This window comes from Gopherus flavomarginatus, chromosome 1, assembly GCF_025201925.1.
Source record: "Gopherus flavomarginatus isolate rGopFla2 chromosome 1, rGopFla2.mat.asm, whole genome shotgun sequence".
In the NCBI taxonomy this organism is placed as follows: domain Eukaryota; kingdom Metazoa; phylum Chordata; order Testudines; family Testudinidae; genus Gopherus; species Gopherus flavomarginatus.
The window spans coordinates 127,048,408-127,073,348 of record NC_066617.1 but is presented as its reverse complement, the minus strand read 5'-3'; the positions used below and the strand labels follow the sequence as shown (position 1 = coordinate 127,073,348).

The 24,941-nt window shown below is 44.0% G+C and overlaps 1 protein-coding gene across 1 annotated transcript in view; it reads right to left on the bottom strand.

The window, feature by feature from the left end:
* Positions 1-14,799, bottom strand: part of ST8SIA1 (ST8 alpha-N-acetyl-neuraminide alpha-2,8-sialyltransferase 1) — a 187,863-nt gene extending 173,064 nt beyond the window's left edge. The window contains exon 1 of the mRNA XM_050969133.1: positions 14,414-14,799. Within this exon, the coding sequence (XP_050825090.1) occupies positions 14,414-14,799 (386 nt within the window). The remainder of the gene's footprint in view (positions 1-14,413) is intronic.
* Positions 14,800-24,941: the final 10,142 nt, after the last annotated feature.

Here is a 24,941-nt window from a genome sequence, read left to right as displayed (position 1 = left end):
GTAGATCTCAAAGCACTTCCCAAAGGAGGTTAGTATCATTAATCCTATTATATGGATGGGGAAACTGAGTCTTACCCAAGGTCACCCAGCAGGCCAGTAGCAAAGGCAGGAATAGACCCTAGGTCTCCTCAGTCCCCATCCTCTAGCCACAAGTGGGACAGGTGTGGTGGGAAGCTAGGGTGAAGATATTGTGAGGGAGGGGGCTGGACAGCCAATCAACAAACGGCAAAGAAAATCCTGTCCAAACTTGACAAGTCTCTGACTTTAGTGTCTTTTGGTGCCTGCTTTAGCTTTTCCTGTGACTGCTTTTACTGCCTTCAGTTCATGGCTGGCTCCTCTAGTTTTTTCTCAAGGCCACATTGCTGGGGGGTGAGGGCGGAGAGGGGGACATTAATTGGTCTTAGTACCCTAGATGGAGTGGCGGGAGAGTCTCCCCTGCACAGTTCTGGGTCCAGGGGTGCTAGGGGAAAAGATGGCCCCAAGGAGCAGATGGAGCAGGTGTTTACTTATTTCATGGACTCAACATAAAGGTCTTTTCATAGCAATACCCTTTAAAGCTAATGCTAAACCATTCTAGTGGGAACCCCAGGCCTTTAAGAGAGGTTGATGGTGGCACAAGGAACAACTGTATGTTTAAAGTATCAAAGGGGTAGCTGTGTTAGTCTGGATCTGTAAAAAGTGACAAAGAGTCCTGTGGCACCTTGTAGACTAACAGATGTATTGGAACATGAGCTTTGGTGGGTACATGCATCTGACGAAGTGGATATTCACCCACAAAAGCTTATGCTTCAATATGTCTGTTTGTCTGTATGTTTAAAGATGGGTAATTTTTTCCAAAGCACTTCAGTAACTTAGAGCCTTTTGAAAATGGGATTTAGATGCTTTTGAATACTGAATCCAGCAAAGTCTATATTGTATAGGACTATGCAGCCATTTGATTTGTGGGGAGGAGGATGAGTCAATATTTTTCCTCCAAGGATTTGAATGTGCTTTACAAACATTAATAAATTTCCCATATGTATTATCATCTCCATTTTACAGATGGGGGAAAATGAGGCACAAAGAATGTAACAGAGCCACACAAGAAATCTATTCCTGGCTGAGAGTCCTGTGTTTTAAACAGAAGATCTGCACATGCCCCTATTTAAGCAGATAACATGCCCCAAAAGCAGCAGCAGAAACAGGACAGTTACAGATTTACCAGTGAGCAATTAGGGCCTCCAGGCTGTGACAGCAGTGGAAGGATAGCTCATTAAGAATATAATGGCCATACTGGGTCAGACCAGTGGTCGATCTAGCCCAGTTTCCTGTCTTCTGACAGTGGCCAATGCCAGGTGCTCCAGAGCGAATGAACAGAACAGGTCAGTTGTATGATCCATTTCCTGTTATCCAGTCCCAGCACCTGGCAATCAGAAGCTTTGGGACGCCCAGAGCATGGGATTGCATCTCTGACCCCAAACAATTAAAGCCTGTGCAAACCCACAGCTCTTTGCATCATTCTTCTAGAGAGCACAACAAGCCATTAACAGAAAGCCCAAGTATTTCTCTATGATAAAAACTGTACTAAAACCAGATGAGAAATGAAGGGCAAAATAACTCTATCATTCAGAGCTGCTAATGTGTGTACTGGGGCCGTACGTTGCTATCTATCTTCTTAAACTGCAAGCTCTTCAGGACGAGGAACATGTCTCACTTCCTGTCAGGCAGAATGTAAATTTATGGCACTGCATAAAAGATTATTGTTAATAATCATCTAGCTTTATATAGAACTCCCCACTGATTTCAATGGAGAAATCAACATGGAGATCAATTGCATGATGTGGCCATGTACGTAAGACTAAAATTATTCTATTACCTTGTGTTTATAAAGCCAAATGTGGCACTGGTTCCTAGTCTCCCCCTAACAATTTTTTAAATGGTCGACTTTTGTTAAATATCTAAGTGACTCCTCCAGCCATGTCGTAAATGGTGCCAAAGTCCTGGGGAGAGGGGAGGGGAATGGCCAAAATTATTTGGCATATTTGCATCAAGTTAATAAATAGTTTCAGGTTTACCAGAACTCAGTTTTTGGATGAATAAACCACTTAGGAACAACTTATGCATGTTATCAAGAGTTTGGGATATTGAAACCTACATTTCTTAAGAATAAAACTGAGATGGTTTATCGCACACACACACACACACACACAGTATTATACTGTAATATCTTCATTAAAATATCCTCTAATTTGCTGGTTATAAAGTAGCCATCAGACCTTTTCATGATAATAAAGACTTCTTATGAGGACATATTATGTACACAACATATATGTTGTGATGATTTACACATATGACAAATTATAGTTTCACGGGATACTTTTCATGCACCTAGGAGCTGAAGGGGGGCAACTGCGCAAGAAGTGGAATGGACAACAGGAGAAGGTGGGTGGCTAGATTGTTGCACTGCTAGAAGTAAGCAGCTTTACAATCTGGCTGGAGCTCCACCGTCTGGGCAAGGTGCTGACATCTCCCAGCTCACTTGACTTGTCCTCTCCTGCCCTTCATAGGCCCGGCCCCACCTGCTTTTGAGCCTTTACCAACCAGCTCCATCCCTCACGCCAAGGGGCAGGGCTTGTGGGATTTAACTGCCGCTGTATCTCCACTCCTGGTGGATTTGGGGGCGGGGGCCTAAAACTCACGGAGAGAATCTGGCCCCCTCTTCAAATTTTGTGGATGGTGTTTACAGTGGGCCAAACCAAGCCCCCAGTTCCACTTTCTCTCCCTCCAAACAAAATGGAATTCCACACACCCACAGGTGTTGAAAGAAGCCACCATTACTTCTCCCAAAAGTTGAACTTCATAATCTCCACTCAGCTCTCAAGGCCAGTGGCCCCCTTCTTATCCTTGCCATAGCTGCTTGCCAGTACTTCTCTGCCTCCTGATCTGACTAACCATCCCCTTCCAGTTCCTGGCCTGAAAGGCAGTTTAGGAACTAGCAGCAAATCATAATATAGGAATGCTAAGCAAGCAAACATTTATTCAGAAACGACCTCCTCTTTCTCAGATGGACTTCTAGCATCACCTAGCCTGACCAGCAGCTGTTCCCATGTTAAAAACATGGAATAGGAAATAAACTTTAATCTTTAGTCCCTGGTTCAGGAAAGTACCCATCTCAGGAAAATACGTAAAGCATCTGCTTAAATGCTTTCCAGTCTCAAATCTTGAGGTACTTCTGTGAGTGAGGTTAAGGATATACAAAGATTACTCCATCATCTAGTTCAGGGGTGTAATCCACAGAGCACACAGTGACATTATGTAACAATTTAGGACTGGGAGTGCAGCAGAATATAATTTCTAACTGAAACTTCAGGACGCATTTAATCAGACTGAATGCAATTACTAGAGTTGAAATTTGGTCAAGGTAACACTCCATTTTTTCCTAAGATATCTGTACTGATAAAAAGGATTTTGTGGTTTGTTTTTATTAATCTTGTAGAGGACTAGAGAGCAGTTCCTCAATGACTACAATGATGGGCATGCTAGGCATGGCAAAAATAGGCACGAGAGACTTCTTTCAGGAAATGAGGGAAGCACCTGATCTGCTTTCCTAGCATTCCTTTAAATAGGTGCAAGTGAGAAGTTACACGACTTTTAAATTAGAGCTCACTGTGCATCGTGGAATATACAAGTCCTGGTAAGTAGACTTTATCTAACTGCTATCTAAAGCAAAAGTTTGTGTTTTTTCTTGACAGTCTGATAAACGGCAATCTGACATTTAAGGAATGGACAGCGACAGATATACTGAGCAGTTAGCAGTAGCTGCAGGGCTTTGGAGGTAACTGATGACTCTGTGAGAAAGGGAGATAAAGAGGTAAATCATTTTTACCACAACCTGTGTACAGCACTACTTCATATGACAATTCAAATGTTGTACAGAAGAATCTGATTTCCCATCCCTTTTACATCTTTGTTCCTGAAAGGGACATTAGGGGAAAATCATTCTAAACATCCTTGTTAGTCTTTAGATTTCCCCTTGTAGTGGGGTGCTCACCCACTCCTGCCCTGAAAGAGGGCTGCAGGGGTAAAAGCAGCCCTGGAGAGGGCTGCAGCTCTGAAAGCTGGGCTGATTGGGAAGCAGCCACAGCTGTAGCTGGCTTAATAAGGGCCCTGCTGGCCCTTATAAGAGGACAGTGAGCCAGAAGCACACACAGTCTCCCTCTGCCTTCAGTAAGAGTGGGGGGGGCCTGTCTGCTGGGAAGCTCAGGGTGCTTAGAGTGAGGTAAGGCTGGGGAAAGGCCAGAGGGGCTGGGGAGCTCCAGGCTGGTGACTCCCCAGGCTGGAGGACCTTGTCCAAAACCCCATAGAGGCACTGGGTTGCAGAGAGAGGCAGCGGGTCCAGACCCAACCTTGCCAATGATGAGTGGCTGACACTGCAGTCTGCCCCAGTGAGTGGGGGTTAGTTGGTGACTAGCAGTAGCCTATGACTGAGGCAAGGTAGGGATAGGGGGCTGGGGGGACCCCAGGAAGGGGAAACCCTGAGACTGAGGAGTGTACTGCCAGGGGGTAGCACCCCAGATAAAGGGGTACTGGAGTCCAGGATGGGACATTAGGCCCAAGCAGCAGCGGGATACTGGCCTGCAGGGGTTGCTCCAAGGCTGGCAGAGCTAATTCTGGGAAGAGACCAGCAGGAGGCGCCACAGGGATGAGCCCTGCACCTTACACCCCTCCTCCACCTTATTCATTCCAAATACATTTCTGATCAAAGCTAATAGGACAGGTCATCTTGGAGCTCAGAACCTTTGCCATATTTATTCCCAAACAACAATCTTTATTAAGGTTAAGTACCTTAAGGGCTCCTTTTCCCCTCCCAAACTTTCTCTATCTTGTCAGGTTATATAATGTAAACTCTTTGAGGTAAGGATTGTTTTTTATTATACATTTGTAAACAGTCTAGCCCAATGGGGCCTTGATCTCAGCAGGGGCCTCTGTGATCTGTAATAGTGATAATTTGTACAAAAGCACTGTAAGATAATTATTTTAAAATAACAATTAAAAGCCAGAAACAGAGTTAAGGTTACATTTAGTAAAAACAGAGCATTTACAAGTCTGGAAATTCACAGTTAGAGACACAACTTTCCATCTAATCAATTTTAAAAAATGAGACAAAAGTATTTTCAGTATTAACCTGAAGACCAGAAATCACACTTGATCTAGAGGCAAAGGCAGGTCCAGGGCCGCCGAGAGGATTCAGGGGGCCTGGGGCCATCAGTGGCAGGCAGCTCCGGTGGACCGCAGGCATGCCTGCGGGAGGTCAACCAAAGCCGTGGGGACCAGCAAGCGGCAGGGGGCCCCCCGCGCGGCGAAATGTCTAGAGCCGGCCCTGTTCGGCGGCAGGGGGCCCTTCCATTCTGGGACCCGCCGCTGAAGTGCCCCGAAGACCCGCGGCGGGGCCCCCCGCCGGCGAATTACCACCGAAGACCGGGTTGCACTTCGGCGGCAGGTCCCGCTTCAGCGATAATGCGATGGCGGGGGGTCCTTCCGCCCCGGAGCGGAAGGACTCCCCCGCCAGTGAAGACCGGGAGCGGCAGAAGCGCTGGGGCCCGGCCCCGCAAGAGTTTTCTGGGGCCCCCGAGCGAGTGAAGGACCCCGCTCCAGGTGCCCCAAAAAACTCTAGTGGGGGCCCCTGCAGAGCCCGGGGCCTGGGGCAAATTGCCCCTCTTGCCCCCCCCTCTGGGCAGCCCTGGGCAGGTCTGGTTACATTTCAGATCTTTCTAAGTGTAGCTGTTTGTGCAGATTTTGCCTCCATTTTTCAGCATACAAGTTCTTAGGCTAAATTTCTCAGACTTGAGTGCTTTAAGTTAGAAACCTAACCCCAAATTTAGGCACATCAGTAAAAGTGGCCTAATTTCCAGAGGTGCTGAGCACTTGCAGCTCTTACTGACTTTGTGGGAGATGCAGGATGTTCAGCAGTTCAGTAATAATGTCATGATTTCCAGATGTGCCTTACTATGAATTTAACTTTATGTACCCACATTTGACTATTTTAGCTTATGCATTTTATGTAAAAACTTGAGTATCGTCTTTATACCCTAGGATCTGTATGTACCATACAGAGAGAGGTAGAAATAGATACACAGAAAGGTTTAAAATTAAGTATTTTTAGTGCTTGGAAAACCAGTACAGCACAGATTACAGCAGTACAAAAAAACTTCCCCACGTGATTGAGCCTTAATGTATCGGAATAAATTCTAGAGGCAAAAGGATAACTCATAATCCCTGGCCCTTTCTGTGTGATCACATGTCCAAGAGAAACTAGGCTGAAATCACTAACTCTGAACAGCTATCAGATGATAACAACTTTCAGTCTCTGCTGAATAGAGTTGGATTCAACACCACAGAAATCAATGGCAACACCATGGAAATCAATGGCAAATTATTGTTTTGCAGATTACTGAGTCCTGGATTCACGCAGTCTCTGTGCAGAAAAAAAGGAGAAACACACACACTATAAAACATACAGAGGACATCAACCATCAAATTCTAGCATGAACGAAGACAGCATAGTTGTCAAAGCATTAAATATTTCACAAATCTAAAGAAAAGTGATATTGCAAAACAGCAAAAGTAGATTTTAGAATTAAAGTTCGTTTATTGTATGTGAGCCATGTATAGGAACATATAGAATCAAAGGAAATACTACTAAGGGAGCAGATAGGAAGGATGGTTACAGCTGTGGACTGGAACTTGAAAGTCCTGGGTTCAGTTCCTGGCCCTGTTGCAGTTCTTCCTGTGACCTTGCATAAGCCAGTAAATCTCTCTGTAGTTCATTTTCCCTTCTCACCCCCTTTGTCTGTCTTTTCACTTTAGCTCATACACGCCTAGCACAATGGATTAAAAATATTACCACCAAATGCAGATGACCTATCACATCACTGAGCACCCAATCTTCTGTTGGGCCAGGATACTGTTCATGATAATAGGTATCTTCATTGGTATATCTGATACATATACTATGGACTATGTTTTCATTCCCTTTTTGTATTTACTTTCTGTGAATATCAATCAGAACCAATTCATTTAAAATGTGAATATTAACAGAAAATATTGTACAGGATTTACAGTCGAGTAGTCCCATTTGATGAGTAAAATTAACAGGATCTTGCCCTTTGAAAATGCAAAATATGAATATTTGTATGTATTTAGAGAATTGTCACCAGACCCTGAAGCAGTGCTGTCCTAGTCTAGTATTTTCCAGCTGTAAATACTTTCAAATACATTTTATCCACTCTGCTCACACAAAAAAAGCACAATTAAGTGCTCTGTAAAATAAATTTAATCATTGGTTAAACTTAACTAATCAACATGAACAACATGCAGTTTAACCTCACATTTACCTTGAAACACACCTTCAGAGTAGTGACAGTCATGCAACTAGTGTCAAAGTCAGATTCAGGACTTACAGTTTATCAGACCACTTTGTTTATTAGCAAACCGCTTTCCTAATACACCCAGATAATGTGAGCACCATGCAAGACTCAAACTATCTTATTTATACAGATAAAAGGGCGCAAATTTAACAAGATAACAAAAGGAAGCAGAATCTGATACGTTTACAGGGCTAGATATGCATATGTTATTTCCTTTCTCACTATTGCTATCTCCTGTTCATGTTCCACCACTAGCTTAAGTGGACCCATTGTTTCGTACCTTAATGTTTCTCTTCCTGACAACTGTATTTCAACATTTCTTATTTTTGCTTAAAGGAACATACAGCATTTCTTTAATCCATTCTATTTTTACAATATAATTCATTCTACTTTCACACTAGCATAGACTGCATCTAAGGGTTGTCTACGCTTAAAATGCTGTGCTGATGCAGCTGTGTCACTATAGTTGGCAACAGGACCGGCTCTACCATTTTTGCAGCCCCAAGCAAAAAAAAGAAGGGAAAAAAAAGCCGCCTGGACTGTGCCGCCCCAAGAATGGACCGAATGCCGCACCTTAGCATGTGCCACCCCAGGCACGTGCTTCCTCCACTTCTACCAGGAGCTGACTCTGGTCAGTGATTCCTCATAGTTTGAGGGTGATAGACAGTTATCGCTGCTGGATCTGCAAGTGGCTAACGAGACTGATCCACAGATCTTGTCACCGTTGGGGCAAACATTTCCCAGTGAAAAGGGCAAATCTGGCTTTTTGAGTCAGGCTGCACCAGTGCAGTGTCAATGTCAGCTTTCTGTGACAGAGGGCTGCAGAGGTAAAAGGAAGATTGCACCACTGTAGTGTTTCAATCTTGACTTTAGCAAAGCTTTTGATTCGGTCTCCCACAATACTCTTGCGAGCAAATTAAAAAAGTATGGATTGGATGAATGGACTATAAGGTGGATAGAAAGCTGGCCAGATTGTCATGATCAACGGCTCAATGTCTAGTTGGCAGCCAGTATCAAGCGGAGTGCCCCAGGGGTTGGTCCTGGGGCCGGTTTTGTTCAACCTCTTTATCAATGATCTGGATGATGGGATGGATTGCATCCTCAGCAAGTTCTCAGATGACACTAAGATGTGGAGAGACGTAGATATGCTGAAGGGTAGGGATAGGGTCCAGGGTGACCTAGACAAATTGGAGGATTGGGCCAAAAGAAATCTGATGAGATTCAACAAGGACAAGTGCAGAGTCCTGCACTTAGGACAGAAGAATCCCATGCATCGCTACAGGCTGGGGACCGATTCACTAAGCAGCAGTTCTGCAGAAAAGGACCTGGTGATTACAGTGGACAAGAAGCTGGATATGAGTCAGCAGTGTGCCCTCATTGCCAAGAAGGCCAACGGCATATTGATTAGTAGGATCATTGCCAGCAGATTGAGGGAAGTGATTATTCCCTTCTATTCGGCACTGGTCAGGCCATACCTGGAGTATTGCGTCCAGTTTTGCACCCCCCCCCACACACACACACACAAACTACAGGAGAGATGTGGACAAATTGGAGGGAGTCCCACGGAGGACAATGAAAATGATTAGGGGGATGGGGCACATGGCTTATGAGGAGAGGCTGAAGGAACTGGGGTTATTTAGTCTGCAGAAAAGAAGAACGGGGGTGGGATTTGAGAGCAACTACCTGAAGGGGGGTTTCAAAGAGGATGGAGCTAGGCTGTTCTCAGTGGTGCAGATGACAGAACAAGGAGCAATGGTCTAAAGTTGCAGTGGGTGAAGTTTAGGTTGGATATTAGGAAAGACTATTTCACTAGGAGGGTGGTGAAGCACTGGAATGGGTTACCTAGGGAGGTGGTGGAATCTCCATCCTTAGAGGTTTTAAAGGCTCGGCTTGACAAAACCCGAGCTGGGATGATTTAATTGGAGTTGGTCCTGCTTTGAGCAGGGGTTTGAACTAGATGACCTCCTGAGGTCCCTTCCAACCCTAATATTCTACGAAGACACTACCTGTACCAACAGGAGGGCTTCTCCTGTCAGTGTAAGTAATACACCTCCTGGAGAGCCTGTAGTTATGTTGATGGGAGAAGCCCTTCCATCGACATAGCACTGCCTATACTGGGAGTTAGGTCAGTATAACTGAGTCACTCAGGGGTGTGCATCTTCCTCACCACTGGGCTATGTAGTTATACCGATATAAGTTAGTAGTCTAGATGAAGCCTGAAGGACAAATGTTGGCAGATGGGGTTAAAGAGAATCTTCACTGATCTGATGTTAACATTTGTACTGCACACTAAAAAGAGAATGTTGCTTTAAATACTATATTTAATTTAAAAAAATGGAATGTAGAAAGATTTACTGCAAGTTATATCTATGATCACATACTATTTTTCCCCCAGGACCCCTGCCTCATTCATTGCACAGTATGGATGGTGCTAACTGAATTACCAGCTGTTCTATATTTTGTTTTTTCCTCGTTCAGCATGTATCCACAGACTTTATTGATTGCACACTATTCAAACCCTGCTCTGAAGATAAAATTATTAATCTCCTCATGCGCTCTCCTGTGGCGCTCATCACTATAGTATCTGAGTGCTTCACAAATATTGAATTTATTTTAACTTGCCTGGGAGGTGAGGAAGGGAAGGTGGTATTCCCCATCTGCAAAATAGGTAACTTTGAGTATGTCCACACTTAAAATGCTACAGTGTAGACCTACCTATGCCAATGGGAGAATCACTCCCATCAGTGTAGGTAATCCACCTCCCCAAGCTGTGAACTGAAGAATTCTTCCATTGACCTAGTGCTGTTTATACCGGGGGTTAGGTATTTTTCACACGCCTAACAGACGAAGCTATACCAAAGTAAATTCCTAGCGTAGACCAGGACTGAGGCAAGAAAGATTAAGGTCAAAAGTTTCCACTACTTTGGATGCCCAATCTGACATGCCTAGGATCTGATTTTTCAGAGTACTTTATACATTCAATTAAAAGCTCTGATTGACTTCAGATGCAACTCTGTGTGCTCAGCACTTCTGCAAACCAGGCCCTGGCATATCGTGTCAGGCACCCAGAAAATGATGAACATTAATAACCACATGTGAAAACCACATGGTTTAAGTGACTTGCCCAGCATCACATAAGAATTGTGAAGAGGCAAGAAACAATTTCATCTCTCCAGAGCATCATTTCTCTTTCTGCAGTCCCCTGCCTCATTCACTACAAACCTTCCAACTTCTGCCACAAATGAAACAGGGTTCCTATAGGCAACAGCCTTCTTCACTGCACAATCCTGATTGATCCCCCAAATAGCTACATCGTGTGAACTGAATGAAGCAGAATGTCTGGCAACTTTAACAATAGGTGGTGCTACCAGCCCTGCCTATAACTATACATAGCACTTTGGATTTTTAGATGCTTAGTGATGCTGAGTATTAGCAATAGTTTTGTCCTCAGGAGCAGATCAAATGTGGGAATAGATCTTTTAATTATTTGCAATAACTTTAAGTGAAATAATCCTACAAAAACAAGAGAAAGGAAAATGTATTCTTTTATTTTGTTTACCTAAGTAATAACAAAGGAAGCAGTTTGGAGGATTACCATAGTTAGTAGGAGTTTTGCCTAAATAAGGACTGCAGGACTGAGCCCTTAAAAAAACTGAACAAGCCACAAAACAAGTGGGATGTAATATTAAACCCCACAGGAAAAAGATGAGTCATTATTAATTAGTGACTGTGTAATGACTTTGTCTCATACCTATAAATAGGATTTTTGCCGCTATATAATCTGAGAAGTACAAGAGTAAACAGTTTTCCACTTGACTGACTGAAAGTTACTCACGATTTGTCAGAGATCAACAGAGATTGTTCCATGGCAATCACATTAGCTATTCTCAGTCACTAATGTCTTTAAACTGCAAGAATGATGGTAATGCTAGGCAGCTATTCGGCTCTTCTTAACGAGATCAAACTCCCATTGACTTCAAAAGAAAATGTGTCTAAATAAGGAATGCCGGATCAGACCCAATCTCAATAAACAATTATACTTTAATAATGAAGGGTATTACTGCTGATGTGCATGTAAAGATTACTCATCTAGGTGAGGTTTGCAACATAAAGCCTAAAATATGTGCCTAAAATATGTAGTCATCTCAATGTACCAGTTCAAAGGCCTGCCCTGCAACTATTACTACTGGCATGAGCAATCCTTATTTATGCATGTAGCCCAATTGAAAGCCAGTGGGACAACACAGATAGGGAGCCAAAATACTGAGTCCCACAAGAGTGACACTTCTGTATTTATAAGAGGTAAATTCTCAGTTGGGAACTGATTCTGCAAAACCTCATACAGGCAAGTAGTCCTGATGGGAGTAGTTCCATGAGTGTATATGCAGTACAGATTATTTGCACAAGGAGGGGGCTGTGTTGAGGAAAGAGCCAGATCATGCATCAAGTGCTTTGGGAACATGGCACACAGAGGGTAGTTTAGTGGCTAAGGCTTTGGACAATGACATAAGAGATCTAGGTTCAATTCCCAGATAGTCCCAGAAGACATCTGTGGCATCAGTTAATTACTCAATCTGCCTCACTTCCTGCTACCCCCAGTCAAGAGCAAAGGAGACTTTTATTCATAATCTCATTTTGTTTCCAGTAAGAATTGAAATGAGGGGCTCTAAGCACACCTTCCCCTAAATATAAAACTGAATGATTCTTGAGTTTCCATGTAAAACAAAGGCCTCCTTATTTTAGTTAATGCTTTCACAATACAGACAAATTACCTGTCATGGTTTTAACATGATACCCTGTCACCAAATTGACAGGAGCAAATGCACACAGGAAAAATGTAAACTTTCATTTTCTGTGGCACAATCACTTAACTATTTTGGTATATTTTTCTATTTATAATTTCCAATGCAAACATCCCCATTAGCTTTCTGTCTCCAGAAGCAACAACTTCTGTTATTTGGCGAGTTTCTTCCTTTCAAAGAAACAACTTTGAGATCATCAGTATGCTTAGGACTAACTGGAGTAAGTGGAGGAGCCACCAAAAGCTGGTGTCTATAAACACTCTGAGGGAAATGGCTAAATATTAAGGTTAAATTTGAAAGTTGTAGCACCAACGCTGTCATCAAACCAGGTGTTGGTTTATAAAACTGAAAAGTCATATAGCAAATTATTTCCCACATCACCTGTCCAGGCACTCCTCAAAAAATAGTCACCCAAACAAGGAACTGGAAGCCTGTAGAATAGAGGGGATAAAGAGGAACCTGCATCTGGAAAGATTAGCATTGTTTGTTGCAGACTGAAGCATTTTCTAATTTATTCTCCCTTCAATAGCATGGGACAAAATCCTCTGCAGCTGCTTGGCTGTAATTGCTAGCTCTGCATTAAAGAAGGAGCTCCTGTCATCCCTAGCCAGTGAACTGATATTAACATATACCCCCTTATATCACCCGAGATTGGCTATAGTCCCTGAAAGCCTCAGAGGATCAGAATCTGATTTTAAGGAATTAAATGATCGGTAAAGATTTTGTTATTGCGGCAGATAGGACCTAAAGTAATTGCATCCTAGACTGGCTCCAGTATAAGGTTTCAGAAAGTCAGATAACATCAAAAAATCATTCAAGGATGCAGTGCTTAATTTGTGCCAGGGATTGCCAGGGCTCGGCAGTTCATAGCCCTGGCATCTCTGGCCTTGCCACATCAGTTATGAAAGTAAAAAATAAAAATTGCTTAAGCCCCTGCACCTAATTGCTTGAGCCCAGGCATCTCTTTCATTACAAATTAAGCACTGCAAGGATTATGTCATAAAAAACAATTCAGTATACTGAAAAGAGTTACTTGACATTCAAACATGATTTGTTCTGGCACTCATTACAGAAAGAGGGAATTTTGGAGGGAAATTGACTGCTACTCCCTCTTACCTTCCATTTGCTACTAAGATGAGAGGAAGAAAGCCAGATGATGGGGGGCATAGGTGCTGGAACTAGTGATGCTGGGGGTGCTGCTGCACCTTCTGGCTTGAAGTGGTTTCCATCATATATGGGGTTTACAGTTTGGTTAAATGGCTCCCAGCACCCCCACTATACAAATTGTTCCAGCACCTCTAGGAGATGGATGGAAGAGGGAGAAGAGAAAGAAGTCAGGCTATATATTCCCAAAGATCATATGATTAATTAATGGATGGGAGCGGTTTTCAAGGCACCGCAGACCCACCTTGTACCTAGTTTCAAACCAGACTCATTGGAAAATCCCCTGAGTAGCAGGAACCTGGTCCTTCAATGAGTGCTAACTGCAGCATTCCCCTTTCCCGTTGCAGCTGGAGAAGGTGAAATGTACACTTTGATTAGACGGGGTTCTGGAGATGCACAGATATGAACAAAAAAAAAAAAAAACCTAGCAGACTCTCCACATGTTTTGCATAATAAAGTGCACAGGAAAGGTCTCCTTGCAGCTTTGATTCCAAAATTGGGGGAGTTGCTCAACGCTTACAGATGTCCCCTTCGAATACCCGGAAACACATTCGGGTGTCTCAGGCACACCTTGGAAAATCAACAAGCCAGGGGAGTATGAGGGTCTTTTTCTTTGTTAGGGGCCAAAAGGCATCATTGGAGCGTGGCATGATCCCGGGGTACAGCCAAGCCCGCAACAGCCAGAGAAGTGAGAGCGCCCGTTGCGCTTTCCCGGGAGACACCTCGGTGTTGGTTTTATTTGTATAAAAAAAGAAACATGGTTAGTCCTTTAGCCCTCCCCCACTGCCCACACAGGATCCCAAAGGAACCAAACCACCAGCCCCCCCCAAAAAAAACTTTTCACAGCAGAAGGGTCTAGCCAGCCCCCACTAGTTAAAGACGCTACGTTTTTGTATCTGAACTCGGGGGGGGAGGGGTATATTTGAGTGTAATAAATAAAGTTCGGCTATTTCAGGGGCGCGGGGCTGGACACGGAGCCCGCTGCTCTCTGCTCCGCCTGTCCCTGGCTGCCCCCGGGCATGGGGCAGGGAGGTTGGGTACCTGAAGCCGGTGACTGCGGTCTGGTTGCTCCTCCACGCCTTGCCCTGCTGCAGCAGCACCCCCTGCACGACCTCCTTCTCGTCGGGCAGCCGGTACACGGGGAAGATGTAGAGCCAGCAAAGGACAAAGACACACAAGGCACTGGCTCCCCCCACGGGCAACCGGGTCCGGGGACACTTACACACCGGCCCCGCCGCCGCCATCCTCCTCCGCCTCCCCCGGCAGATCTTCCTCCGGGCCGGGCTGCAGTCACTCATCAGTCCCGGCGAGCGGCCGCCGGAGCGCCACAGCCCCCCATGCAACAGACACAGAGCCGCCACGATGGTGAGCCGGCTCCCCGGGGGGCTCCCCGCCGGCCGGCCGACTGCTCTAGGGCCGGGGGCCATCCTGAAGGCCAGCGGCGGATGCCATCGCAGCCCGGCTAGCCGGGGGAGCGGCTGCCCGCTGCTCGCAGCTCCAGCCAGGGAGCGGCAGGGCTCAGCCGCTTCCTCTCTCGGTACCGGCTACTGCTGCTGCTGCCTCCCTTCCTCACAGTCATTTGGTCCTCTGCTCGCCCCCCTTTCCCCCCGCCAGGCACACAGCACCCGGGGAGCTGTCACTGCAGCGAGTCCTTGTACATTTCCATTCCTGGGCTTCCCTCCTGCTCCCCAAAGCCGATGGGAACAAAGGGCTGCTCCTCCCCCCTCGCCCCAGGAGCTGTCAGCAACCTTCTTCTGCACCCCTGAGAACCGGGAGATGGGGGGAGGGACGCGACACGACAGCAGAGTGACCGGAAATCAGGGCTTTGTTTCCCCCCCGCAGGGAAAAAAATCAGCGCCTCCTGGGCTGGAGCTGGCAGCAGGTTTCGCTTTTTTGCTCGCCTTCAGTAAAGGGGCGGGGGGGATCAGGCTGAGCCGGGCAATGGCAGGAGACTTACACGATCCCCCTACCCCCAAAGTCCCCGCCCACCCACCACCCCCCAGCTGCTGTGACACTGCATCAGGCACACGCACAAAGCAGCCTTCTTTCCTCCACTCGCCCCGCAGAGAGTTCCCAGCGCGCCGAGCTAAGAGCCCAGCAAAGATCGTGCCACCCTTCCCCCGCCCCCAAACATCAGTCCACCCTGCAGCCTCCCTACACCCCACACCGCTGTTCCTCAGGGGCTTCCCCCCTGAATCGCCTCGGCAGGACCCCCCCCACACACACACACACACACATTCACAGTACATAACACCCCACCCTCACTCCCCAGCACACCCAAACAAACCAAGGATCTCCCTAGTCTCACCCGTACAGGCGATTCCCATCCAAGCCTACCCCGCCCCCATCCTAAATCACCCGGCAGGATGCCACTCACACCGCCTTATCAGCGTGCCCAGGACAGGATTCCCGCCCTATCCCCAATCACCCACCCTGCTAACCCCGGGATCTCACTGGCACACAGGGACATGGCTCCGGTACATGCCCCCCGCCGCCCTGTTCCCCATGCTCCCGGTGCCCCGCCGGCAGGATCCTGGATCCAGGCTCGCTCTCTCACACACTCCCGCCTCCTCTTATATGCTGCACTCAGATGTGCAAGCAACTGGGATCCGGCCGGCCACAGACACCAGCCTCATGGCGCAGAGCCTTTGCTGCGACCCTTTCTACTCATTGCTTATATGGGGAAAACACGTTCCCCCATTAAACCCTCAATCCCGAAACCCTTTTAAAATGTCAGCCGGGAATTTTCTTATACAGGGGTCTCGCCCGAATAGCGTCCATCCTTCCCAGCCCAGAGTATCGCCAAGCGGGAAAAGCCCAGCATCACACCTCCCATCCGGCTCCTCATTCTGCATCTCTCTTCAGCACGCCCTTGCGGCTAACTTGTCTAGCTGCATACAGCTAAATTGTCAGCATATTGTGCTCCAGGGCTAGAGCTAGCCGTGAAGAATGACAAAATATAGGACAGAGACTCGATTTCATGTGGATTAGCCTGGTCATTCCTCTTCCCCCACCCCCACACATACACACGTTTTTGCCCCTTTCCAATGCTAGTCAGTTTGATAAATGGGGGGGGGCACACTCTTTTTTTAACCCCACAGCTCACTCTCAGTTTGAAGACAAGCTACACTAACCAGCCAAAGCATACCAGTTGTGCATGGACTGTTACTAGCAACCTGAGACTCTCCTAGTTATTTAGCTCCCACAAACTGCCAGCCACTAGGAATTAGACTGACTCCACCATCTCCATCTCACATATGCCACTGTATGGGAACTAGATGATAGTGTTTTGCGGTCAGTGCTGAGGTCTGCTAGATTAAAAATGACTATCCTAGAAACAGGGGCTGGATTGCCAATCTCTGACATCATAGCAACTTTAAAGATATTTTTGGATGATACAGCATATTAAGCTGGTGGCATTCAGAAACCTGAATTAAGGACTGTCTCTAAGAGGCAACCACACTCTCTTAATCAACTTCTCTAAGTTTTTCATACAATTGTGTTTGATCTTTAGAGGCAAAGCACTTTTATCAAGGCAAACTATTTTGCTGCTCCCTTAGGACAGTTGTCAGTGTATTTTAAAATAGTTTTGATACATTGTAAAATAAATACAATTTTTACTTACGTTAGTATATGCTGAGTTACAGTATCATCAGTCTCTTTAATAATATGTTGTAAGGACTTAGTGTCTTCAGATTTAAACACTTTTGTGTGTTAGCCAAAAGTTGCCTGACAAATGCTAGAACTACATGAATGCCTCCACCAGATTCATCCCATTTAACAAATGAATAATATTTCGAAGCACTCAGAACCTCCAATACTGAAGATAAGCCACAACACAGCACGGTTGTTTTGCTTACCAGCAAGCATTTGATCTGCAGTACAAGCTGGATATGACTCCGAATCAACAAGAAGATCTAATGATCCTGCCTCTCCCAAAAAATTCCCACTACATGCAATAAAACAGCACAGGATGTGAAAACCACCCAGGTGAATCACATTGATACCCAGTTCATTGCAGAGCTCAATTTCACTTGCTGAGCAACAGCATAGAGCTTCTGACATTACTTTACATTCCAGCACTGTAGTATAGACTGTGGCCATGGCAGCTTGTTTGGCATCCACAGTAGATACATAGGCAACTGCTGGGTAGGTGATCTTTGTTGCAAGCTTTTGGTTGAAACCAGTCCAGAAAGTTGGACAATATCAAACTCATTTGATATTGGTAGGATATCACAAGGTAGTAGTCTTAAAAGACACCAGTAGAGATCTCTGATAGTGTTCATTTGTCGGTGACAAGAGTTTATTTTCTCAAGTACTTTTTCATGACAAGTTAGTTCTGGACATGGGCTAGGTTTTTCAAATGCTGCAGACTGGATAAGACACTGATTGCCCTGGGAGAGTAACTGACATTTCTTTCCCATGCTTCAGAAACTAACTGCAGACTGTTCTTGAAATACCACCCTAGCCATCTATTGGAAGGTATTCTTTCCATGAATGGTCTCTACCTCTATTTTATGTCTCTATCATCTCCTTCATGGATGAGATTTCCACCAGCGTGAATTGATACAATTCTATTTGGAATGAATATACCTCACTGGAGTCTTTCTACTTCTGTTTTTTTGCAGCAGTAGTGATGAACCACCTCAACTCATAATTGATGCAGAATTCATGAAGGCATAGTATGTCAATTAAACTATGTGACTCAAACTCATGGTATAGCTGTGCAGCAAGGCTTATGTACAGCAGCTTGATAATTTTGGAAATATTAAATACTCTGCAGCTGAGAGGCACCTTCTTTGAATGTCTTCTGGAGGAGGCTACTCATTGCTGGCTGAATTATGTGCCTCATTATCTAACCACTAAGGGACAAACTCCTTTACTAACTGGCTCACAAAAGTAACTGACCTCTAAACTACAATCACCTTTGGACAACGTTCTGAGACTATTGTTTTGCCTGTTTCAGACAGAAAGATTGAAGCATAATTATAGAAAACTTGTTCACTTGAAAGTTGTTCATCAGACTCACTCACGAGAAGAGCATCCACAAAAGTTTAGATGAATTAAGTTTCTGTTTCAGGTTACTAGCAATTTGAATAGAGTCAGCTAATGTTATTGCACTACATAGAACAATGGTAGACTTGCCTTGTCCATGGCTGTGCATGGAATTAAATTACAGAACCATAGTGTTTTTCTAATCTTGCCTGTAATTTGTTACAGGCACAGCTTGCAATTTCTGCATCTGAGGGAAGCAGGGTTTTATATCTTTGTAGCAGTTTGGATAGGAGAAGAGTTTTATTATTATACATAAGACCATTGTCTCTCTCTTAAATCGGCTGATAAAATGCAATGTATTGTTGCCGTGAAGTAGATTCATTTTACTGATGTAGAAAAAACAAAGCATATTGAATGATAAACTGCATCCTTTGCAATCACATCTTCCACAGATGTTCTGCACATGTCATCTTCTCCTCTCTTAGATCGGTTGCTCTCTCAAATGCTTCTATTTTGTCAAGTTTCTCATCTTGTGTTCAATACAACTCTGCTGTGCCAAATGGGACTTGTGTGTATATTTCTGAAGCAATTCCTGTGATAAGAGTATTGGTGGTATTCCATCTAAACTAGAAAACTCATTCAATAGCCACCAGTACAATTAATCTCTCCTGGCCACTGCTGCCAGCATCACAGAATTCTGTCCAGCGCTGGTGGCTTTTGACAGTTTTGCGTTCTTGGCAACTTTCTTGACAAATAAGCACATTTTTCAAGGTTTGTGAAGACTCTTCTTCTCTGATGAAAGCTTTAGAGGACTTGTATCCTCAATATCTTCACATAGTGTACCTTGCGTAGAGGTAACACTCCCAAAGTATATTGTTAGATCTACATATTAGTATTAACATTGCCATTTTGTTTAGCGGGCATTTTGACTGTAACTCAGTATGAAGCTGGGTATCGTCATCTCTAACATTAATATCAACCTGTTCATAAGTGACACTGAATTAAAAAGCTAATTTCTAGAATATTTCAAAGGCTAGTACTGCATACACAGGCAACAACAAGTTAAAACCTTCTATCAGGTAGACTAGATGCTACATTATATGTACAAAAACTTACAAATGGAGAAGCATTACATTAGGAATTCTCATACATTTATATTTGTTCACTGTGCAGTACAAACTATGGGCAGGTTACATACTGCTACTAGTGTACAACTGTCAGCGAGAGACTGATCTGGTCAGAACATTTCAATTGAAAATATAGAAAACTATAATAGTCACTTGTTAGATACTTAGACAATTAAGAATATGCAATGTGAAAACATTAAATGTTAGTATCCTGCAAAATGTTATTTGCCATTTTTGCCACCTGCTAAACACTTTCATCATTTCTGGAGAAAAAACAAATCTTGCCAATGCAGAATCTATAAAAATCTTTTAATACATTGTCATTTGGTAGTTTTGACCAATAAAACACTCTATTAAGGTAATGAATTTCACAGTAAAATCTGTAGTCCTAATCGTGTTGCAGTGTTTCTTGAACTGTGCAAAAAAACAAACAAACAAAAAAAGATGACACTCATTTTGGATACCATTGTTTCACCTCACCTACAGGCTAACAACATCACTTGTCAGCTCTGCAGCATACCTCATCTAAATGAACATAAAATAAGCTTTCTAGTGATTCATGATGTGGGTGTGTATAGGGTGGGTACATTGAACTCCAAAAATATGGCCCTTTTTGGAGAACTGCTATGTGTCTATGAGAACAATAGTATCCTGCCAGTTTCCAGGCTACTCACAGTGTGACTCCTACTTTGTGAGAGTGGAGTTGCTTTAAAAGATCTTGGCATGAATTTCTAAAAGGTTGCAAGTGATTGCAGGTAGTATCTTAAGCCCATGTTTAAGTACCTTAGCTCGCTCTCTCTCTCTCTCTCTCTCTCTCTCTCTCTCTCTCTCTCTCTCTCTCACACACACACACACACACACAAAGGATGGGGGCTTTTCCCCTCAACTTCCATGCTGGAATGTAAATCTTTAGTAATCCAAGTGCACCCAGCTCTGCCTGCTTAATAAAAGAACTTGCTTTATGCAATGACCTCTTGATGTCTACTCTTTAGCGTTCAAGTAGTAGAGCAGGGCCAGCCCACAACATTTTGGCATCTGAGGCAGGAAGCTCAAATGACGCTCCCAGGCCCATTGCTTGGGCCAAAACTTTGAAAGGTCTCAATTCTGCCTTCTTCCTCTTCTACTCCTCTCATGGTACTGCTCTGCTACTTATCCCAATAAAGGAGAACTAACAACTTAAAATGCCTTGTTCAAAAATTTTAAGTAACACTTAACTTTCAAACAGCAAATGTAATTTTTCTTGTCTGCGTAGCAAACACTGGCATTTTTATCTGTTTGAATAATCAAAGTGATGCTTTCCATGCCTTCTTGGTTGCAAAGATTTGAACTGCTTCCTGAAGGCCCACAGTCTGGGCCAGCTCACGCTCTGTTGAGATGGTTGCAAGGCTGACCAGCCTCTCCTGTGTCATTGTGGAGTGTAGATGTGTTTTTATTAACTTCAGCTTGGAAAAGCTGCATTCTGCACTGGCAACTGTTACAGGAAGTGTTAGAAGTATGTGCAGAGCAACAAAAGCATTTGGAAAGAGGGTGATCATCTGATTTGTGCACATATATTCCAGAACAGCCTTTGGAGTTGATCCTGCTGAAATGTATCTTGAAAGGGCTTTGAGTTCATCACCTACATCACTCGCATCAATATTGTGCATGTCATCATGTGTCAACACTGTTTCTAGTGCCATGCACTGCTGGTGTAGGTCTTCTTCAGGTATAATGAGGAATTTTGGAATATCATACAACATCCCAAATATACTGCTGTGTTCCTTGACCTACATGAAACATTCTTCAACTGACTGTATTGCACATTCTAACACCTGGTTAAATAATTCAACTTTGAATTGTTGTGTGGGGTCTCTTATGGGATTATCCTGTGCCGCGTAATCAAAATGTCTTCTTCTTCAGTGACTCTTGTATTCTTGAATGGGTGGGAAAATATCTTCAGTGTGAAGTTCCTCTGTCAACTTCTGTGCACTGTTCAGAACGTTTTGAAATCCCTCATCTGACCGGTAAGACTGTAGGTATGACTTTGCTTTGTCCAGTTGTTCCAGATATATCAAAGTCAACACTTTGGAGTCTCTTGCTTACAAAATTTATTTCAAAAAGTATGTCATGCCACAACACTAAGCCACACAGAAATTTGAAGTTATGTATGTTTCTGGTGATTCCATTTCCCTCTGCCACTGTTCTCTCACGAACAGTTCCTGTCATACCATTAGCCTCCATAATGGCAACTATGGTATCATCTATCTTCCCAATTTGATGTTTGATAGGCTCTCTCGCCTCCACTCAAACTTTCCCATCATGTGGCACTCAGTGGTTTCGGTATCAGAGACAATGTTCTCAGATGTTGCTTCAAAATTTGCCATTGATGAGTTGATGCAGAGAAAAATGCTTTGAATTACATTACAAATTCAGCAGCCTCACTAGAAGCTGATGCTGCACCACTGACCACCAAGTTCAGTGAATGACAACTGCATGGGACAAAAAAGGCTCAAGGGTTTAACTCTTGGATCTGTGTCTGCACTCCTCTGTTCTTTCCTCTCATGTTGGCACCATTATCGTAGCCCTGACCTCTCATGTCAACTATCGCAATTCCTGTATTTTTAAGAAGCACATTTGTCATACCAGCTCCTGTAGTATCATCAATGTTAATAAATTCTATAAAATGCTCTGACAGTCACCATTGCAGGGACATTTTCACTAGGTTCTGTTATTGTTACAAAACGCACCATTAAAGTCATTTGTTCCATAGGGCTGATGTCAGGTGTGCAGTCCAGAATAACAGAGTAATATCTTGCTGACTTCAGATCTGCCACAATCTTCTGTTTGACTTTTGTTGCCAGTAACTGTATGATCTCATTTTCAAGTGTTTTTCCAAGGTAATGGTGTATATACATTTCTTGGGTGGTGACTCTTCTTAGATGCTCCTGGAGTACCGCATCAAACTCAGCCATCAGCTCCACAATTTTAGGGAAGTTTCCATTGTTTGGCATATACAGGTGATCTGAAGTGCCATGCAGTGCTAGGTTTTGGGTAGCAAGCATTCTTACAATGGCAGTGAGCCTTTTCAGAACATTTTGCCAGTCAAGAGACTCTGATGCAATCTTCTCTTGATGCTGATCATCTATGGTGGCCTTTAACCTTAGTCTCATCTCAAGCTCTTTCCACCTATGGAATGCTCTCTGGTGATTTGCTGCCTTCTCATAGCATGCCAGATTTCTAGCCAGATTTTTCCAGTCCTTTGTTCCTGGAACATTAGACTGGAAGAGTTTGCAACAAAAACAGTATGCAGCATTCAGGGTTTTTGCGTACATAAGCCATGGCCTCTCCACTTTGTCACCATTGGGGATTTCACACCAGTAATGTGTTAGATGGAAACTTCTGTTTTAATTGTCTTTGGGAAACATGAAGTTTTTCATTTGCTGTGGCCCATGCAGTACAAAGGATTCCCTCAGGCTACTGCTCAAATGGGTCCACAGTCCTGGACCATCTAGACTTAAGGAACTAAACTCAGCAGCAGCTGTTTCTTGCACCTCTACCACACTCTTCTCTGAGCTACTCTTTTCTTCAGGAATGTGCATGCTTACATCCATTTGAGATGGAGATATAGATGCTACAGTAGCTTCCAAGTCACCTGCACTCTCACCAACTGGGAGATCAGGCATATCCTCATCACTCACATCCTCACTGGGGCCAGAAGGCTCACCATGAACATTTGTGTCTATGTATCTCAGGAGAGCTTCTTCCTGCTTAGACAGAAAAGCTTCCTTTGCTTTTTCTTTTTATGAATACTGCCCCAGAGGGACAGTCTCTTCTTTCACTTATGACTGCTGTTTTGTGCCAGCTATAGTGGCTCTCAATTGAAGGGGCAAATAAGCAGGCTGGTAGCAGGGCCTGAGTGAGAAAAGATACCAGCGTCTTAAGGGCCTAACTGGCTCCTACTACTTCAGTTGACTGCCTGTTCTCCTCAGGGAAGCAGCAGGAAACAGGAAGCTCCCTGAGAAGCTGGTGTTAATCAGTCCAGGCTCCTGGGGGTGCTAGAAAGGTACATAAGAGGCTTGTCCTTCTCTCTCTCCCTGCAGCTCCTGCTGCTTTCTGTTATTCCCTCTCACCTTTTCTCCTGTCTTCCTGTTATGTCTCGTGTGCTGTCCTTCCTCCAGCACAGCACTCCACCATCTCTATGCATCTAAAGCAGAGAGAATACATATGCACCAGCAGCAGACACAATTTTCTACATTCTGGGTCCTAGTGGCGCCCCCAGTCTGGCACCTGAAGCGGCCGCCTCAGTTCGCCTCATGGTAAGGTCAGCCCTATAGTAGAGGATTAATTATTATTTATTTATTTTTAGGGATTTTTGCCTAACAAACTGATGGGGCAAAACTGCTAGTGTTCAATGTATAACTGTATCCCTTGAAATGTGTTTAGAGGATTTATAGGTGCGGGGAATATGTATCCTGGCTAAATATTCAGCAGCTAAATATTCAGATCTCTTCATCTAAAACAATACCTTGTTGTGATGGATGAATTTTTGCATTATATCATCATTAAGTGTTCTTGGTTTGAATGGTTCCTGTATTTCTTGCCCTCTAATTACTAATTTACTCCAATAAATTGCCATCTTAGAAATAGCTTTGCTACTACAAGGCATACAAATATATTTGTGACCACACAAAGTCTTATTGGGAGATTCTACCAACTCTTCCTCTGTCAGATTTCTCTGCACAGAGCTGCAAAAACTGCTTATAAATGTGTATTCAGACTGATAAAACATTCAAAGGCCTTGCTATAACAGACATTAATATATAATCCTCTTGGAGAGGAAGAATTACAATTATGGCCAAGTACAAAATTAAACAAGTGTACCAGTATTTATGGTAACATTTTCAGCTGCAGGGAGGCAAGGGAGAAACACACACAGTACAATATGGTAAAATGAGGGAAAGGAGCAAAAGATCTGTAAAGAAAGCATTCTCTAAAAGGCCTGACCTTGCAGCATTTAACCATAAATTAATAGTTTTGCATGCATTGGTGCTGTAGGATCAGTCACTAAATGTCAGGCTAAGTCTGTCATATAGATTCAATTTTTGCTTCCCTTACTCTCAAAAATCATCTTACTGAAGGAACCTAAGTATATAATAGAAGTGCTCTAGTGCCTTCATACTGAAGGGTTGGATTTAGCTTTCTACTTAGGGAGGTTGTTAAATTCTTTAGTTATCCTTGAAATCAATCTCATATATGGATTATTTTAAGGAGCACTGTCAAAAGTCACATACTTGACATTTCACACAGGGCTACATTCCACAGGAAAGCAGAAGCATAGAATCATAGAGTTGAAAGGGACCTCAGGAGGTCATCTAGTCACACCCCCTGCTCAAAGCAGGACCAATCCTCAACTAAATCATCACAGTCAGGGCTTTGTCAAGCCTGACCTTAAAAACCTCTAAAGAAGG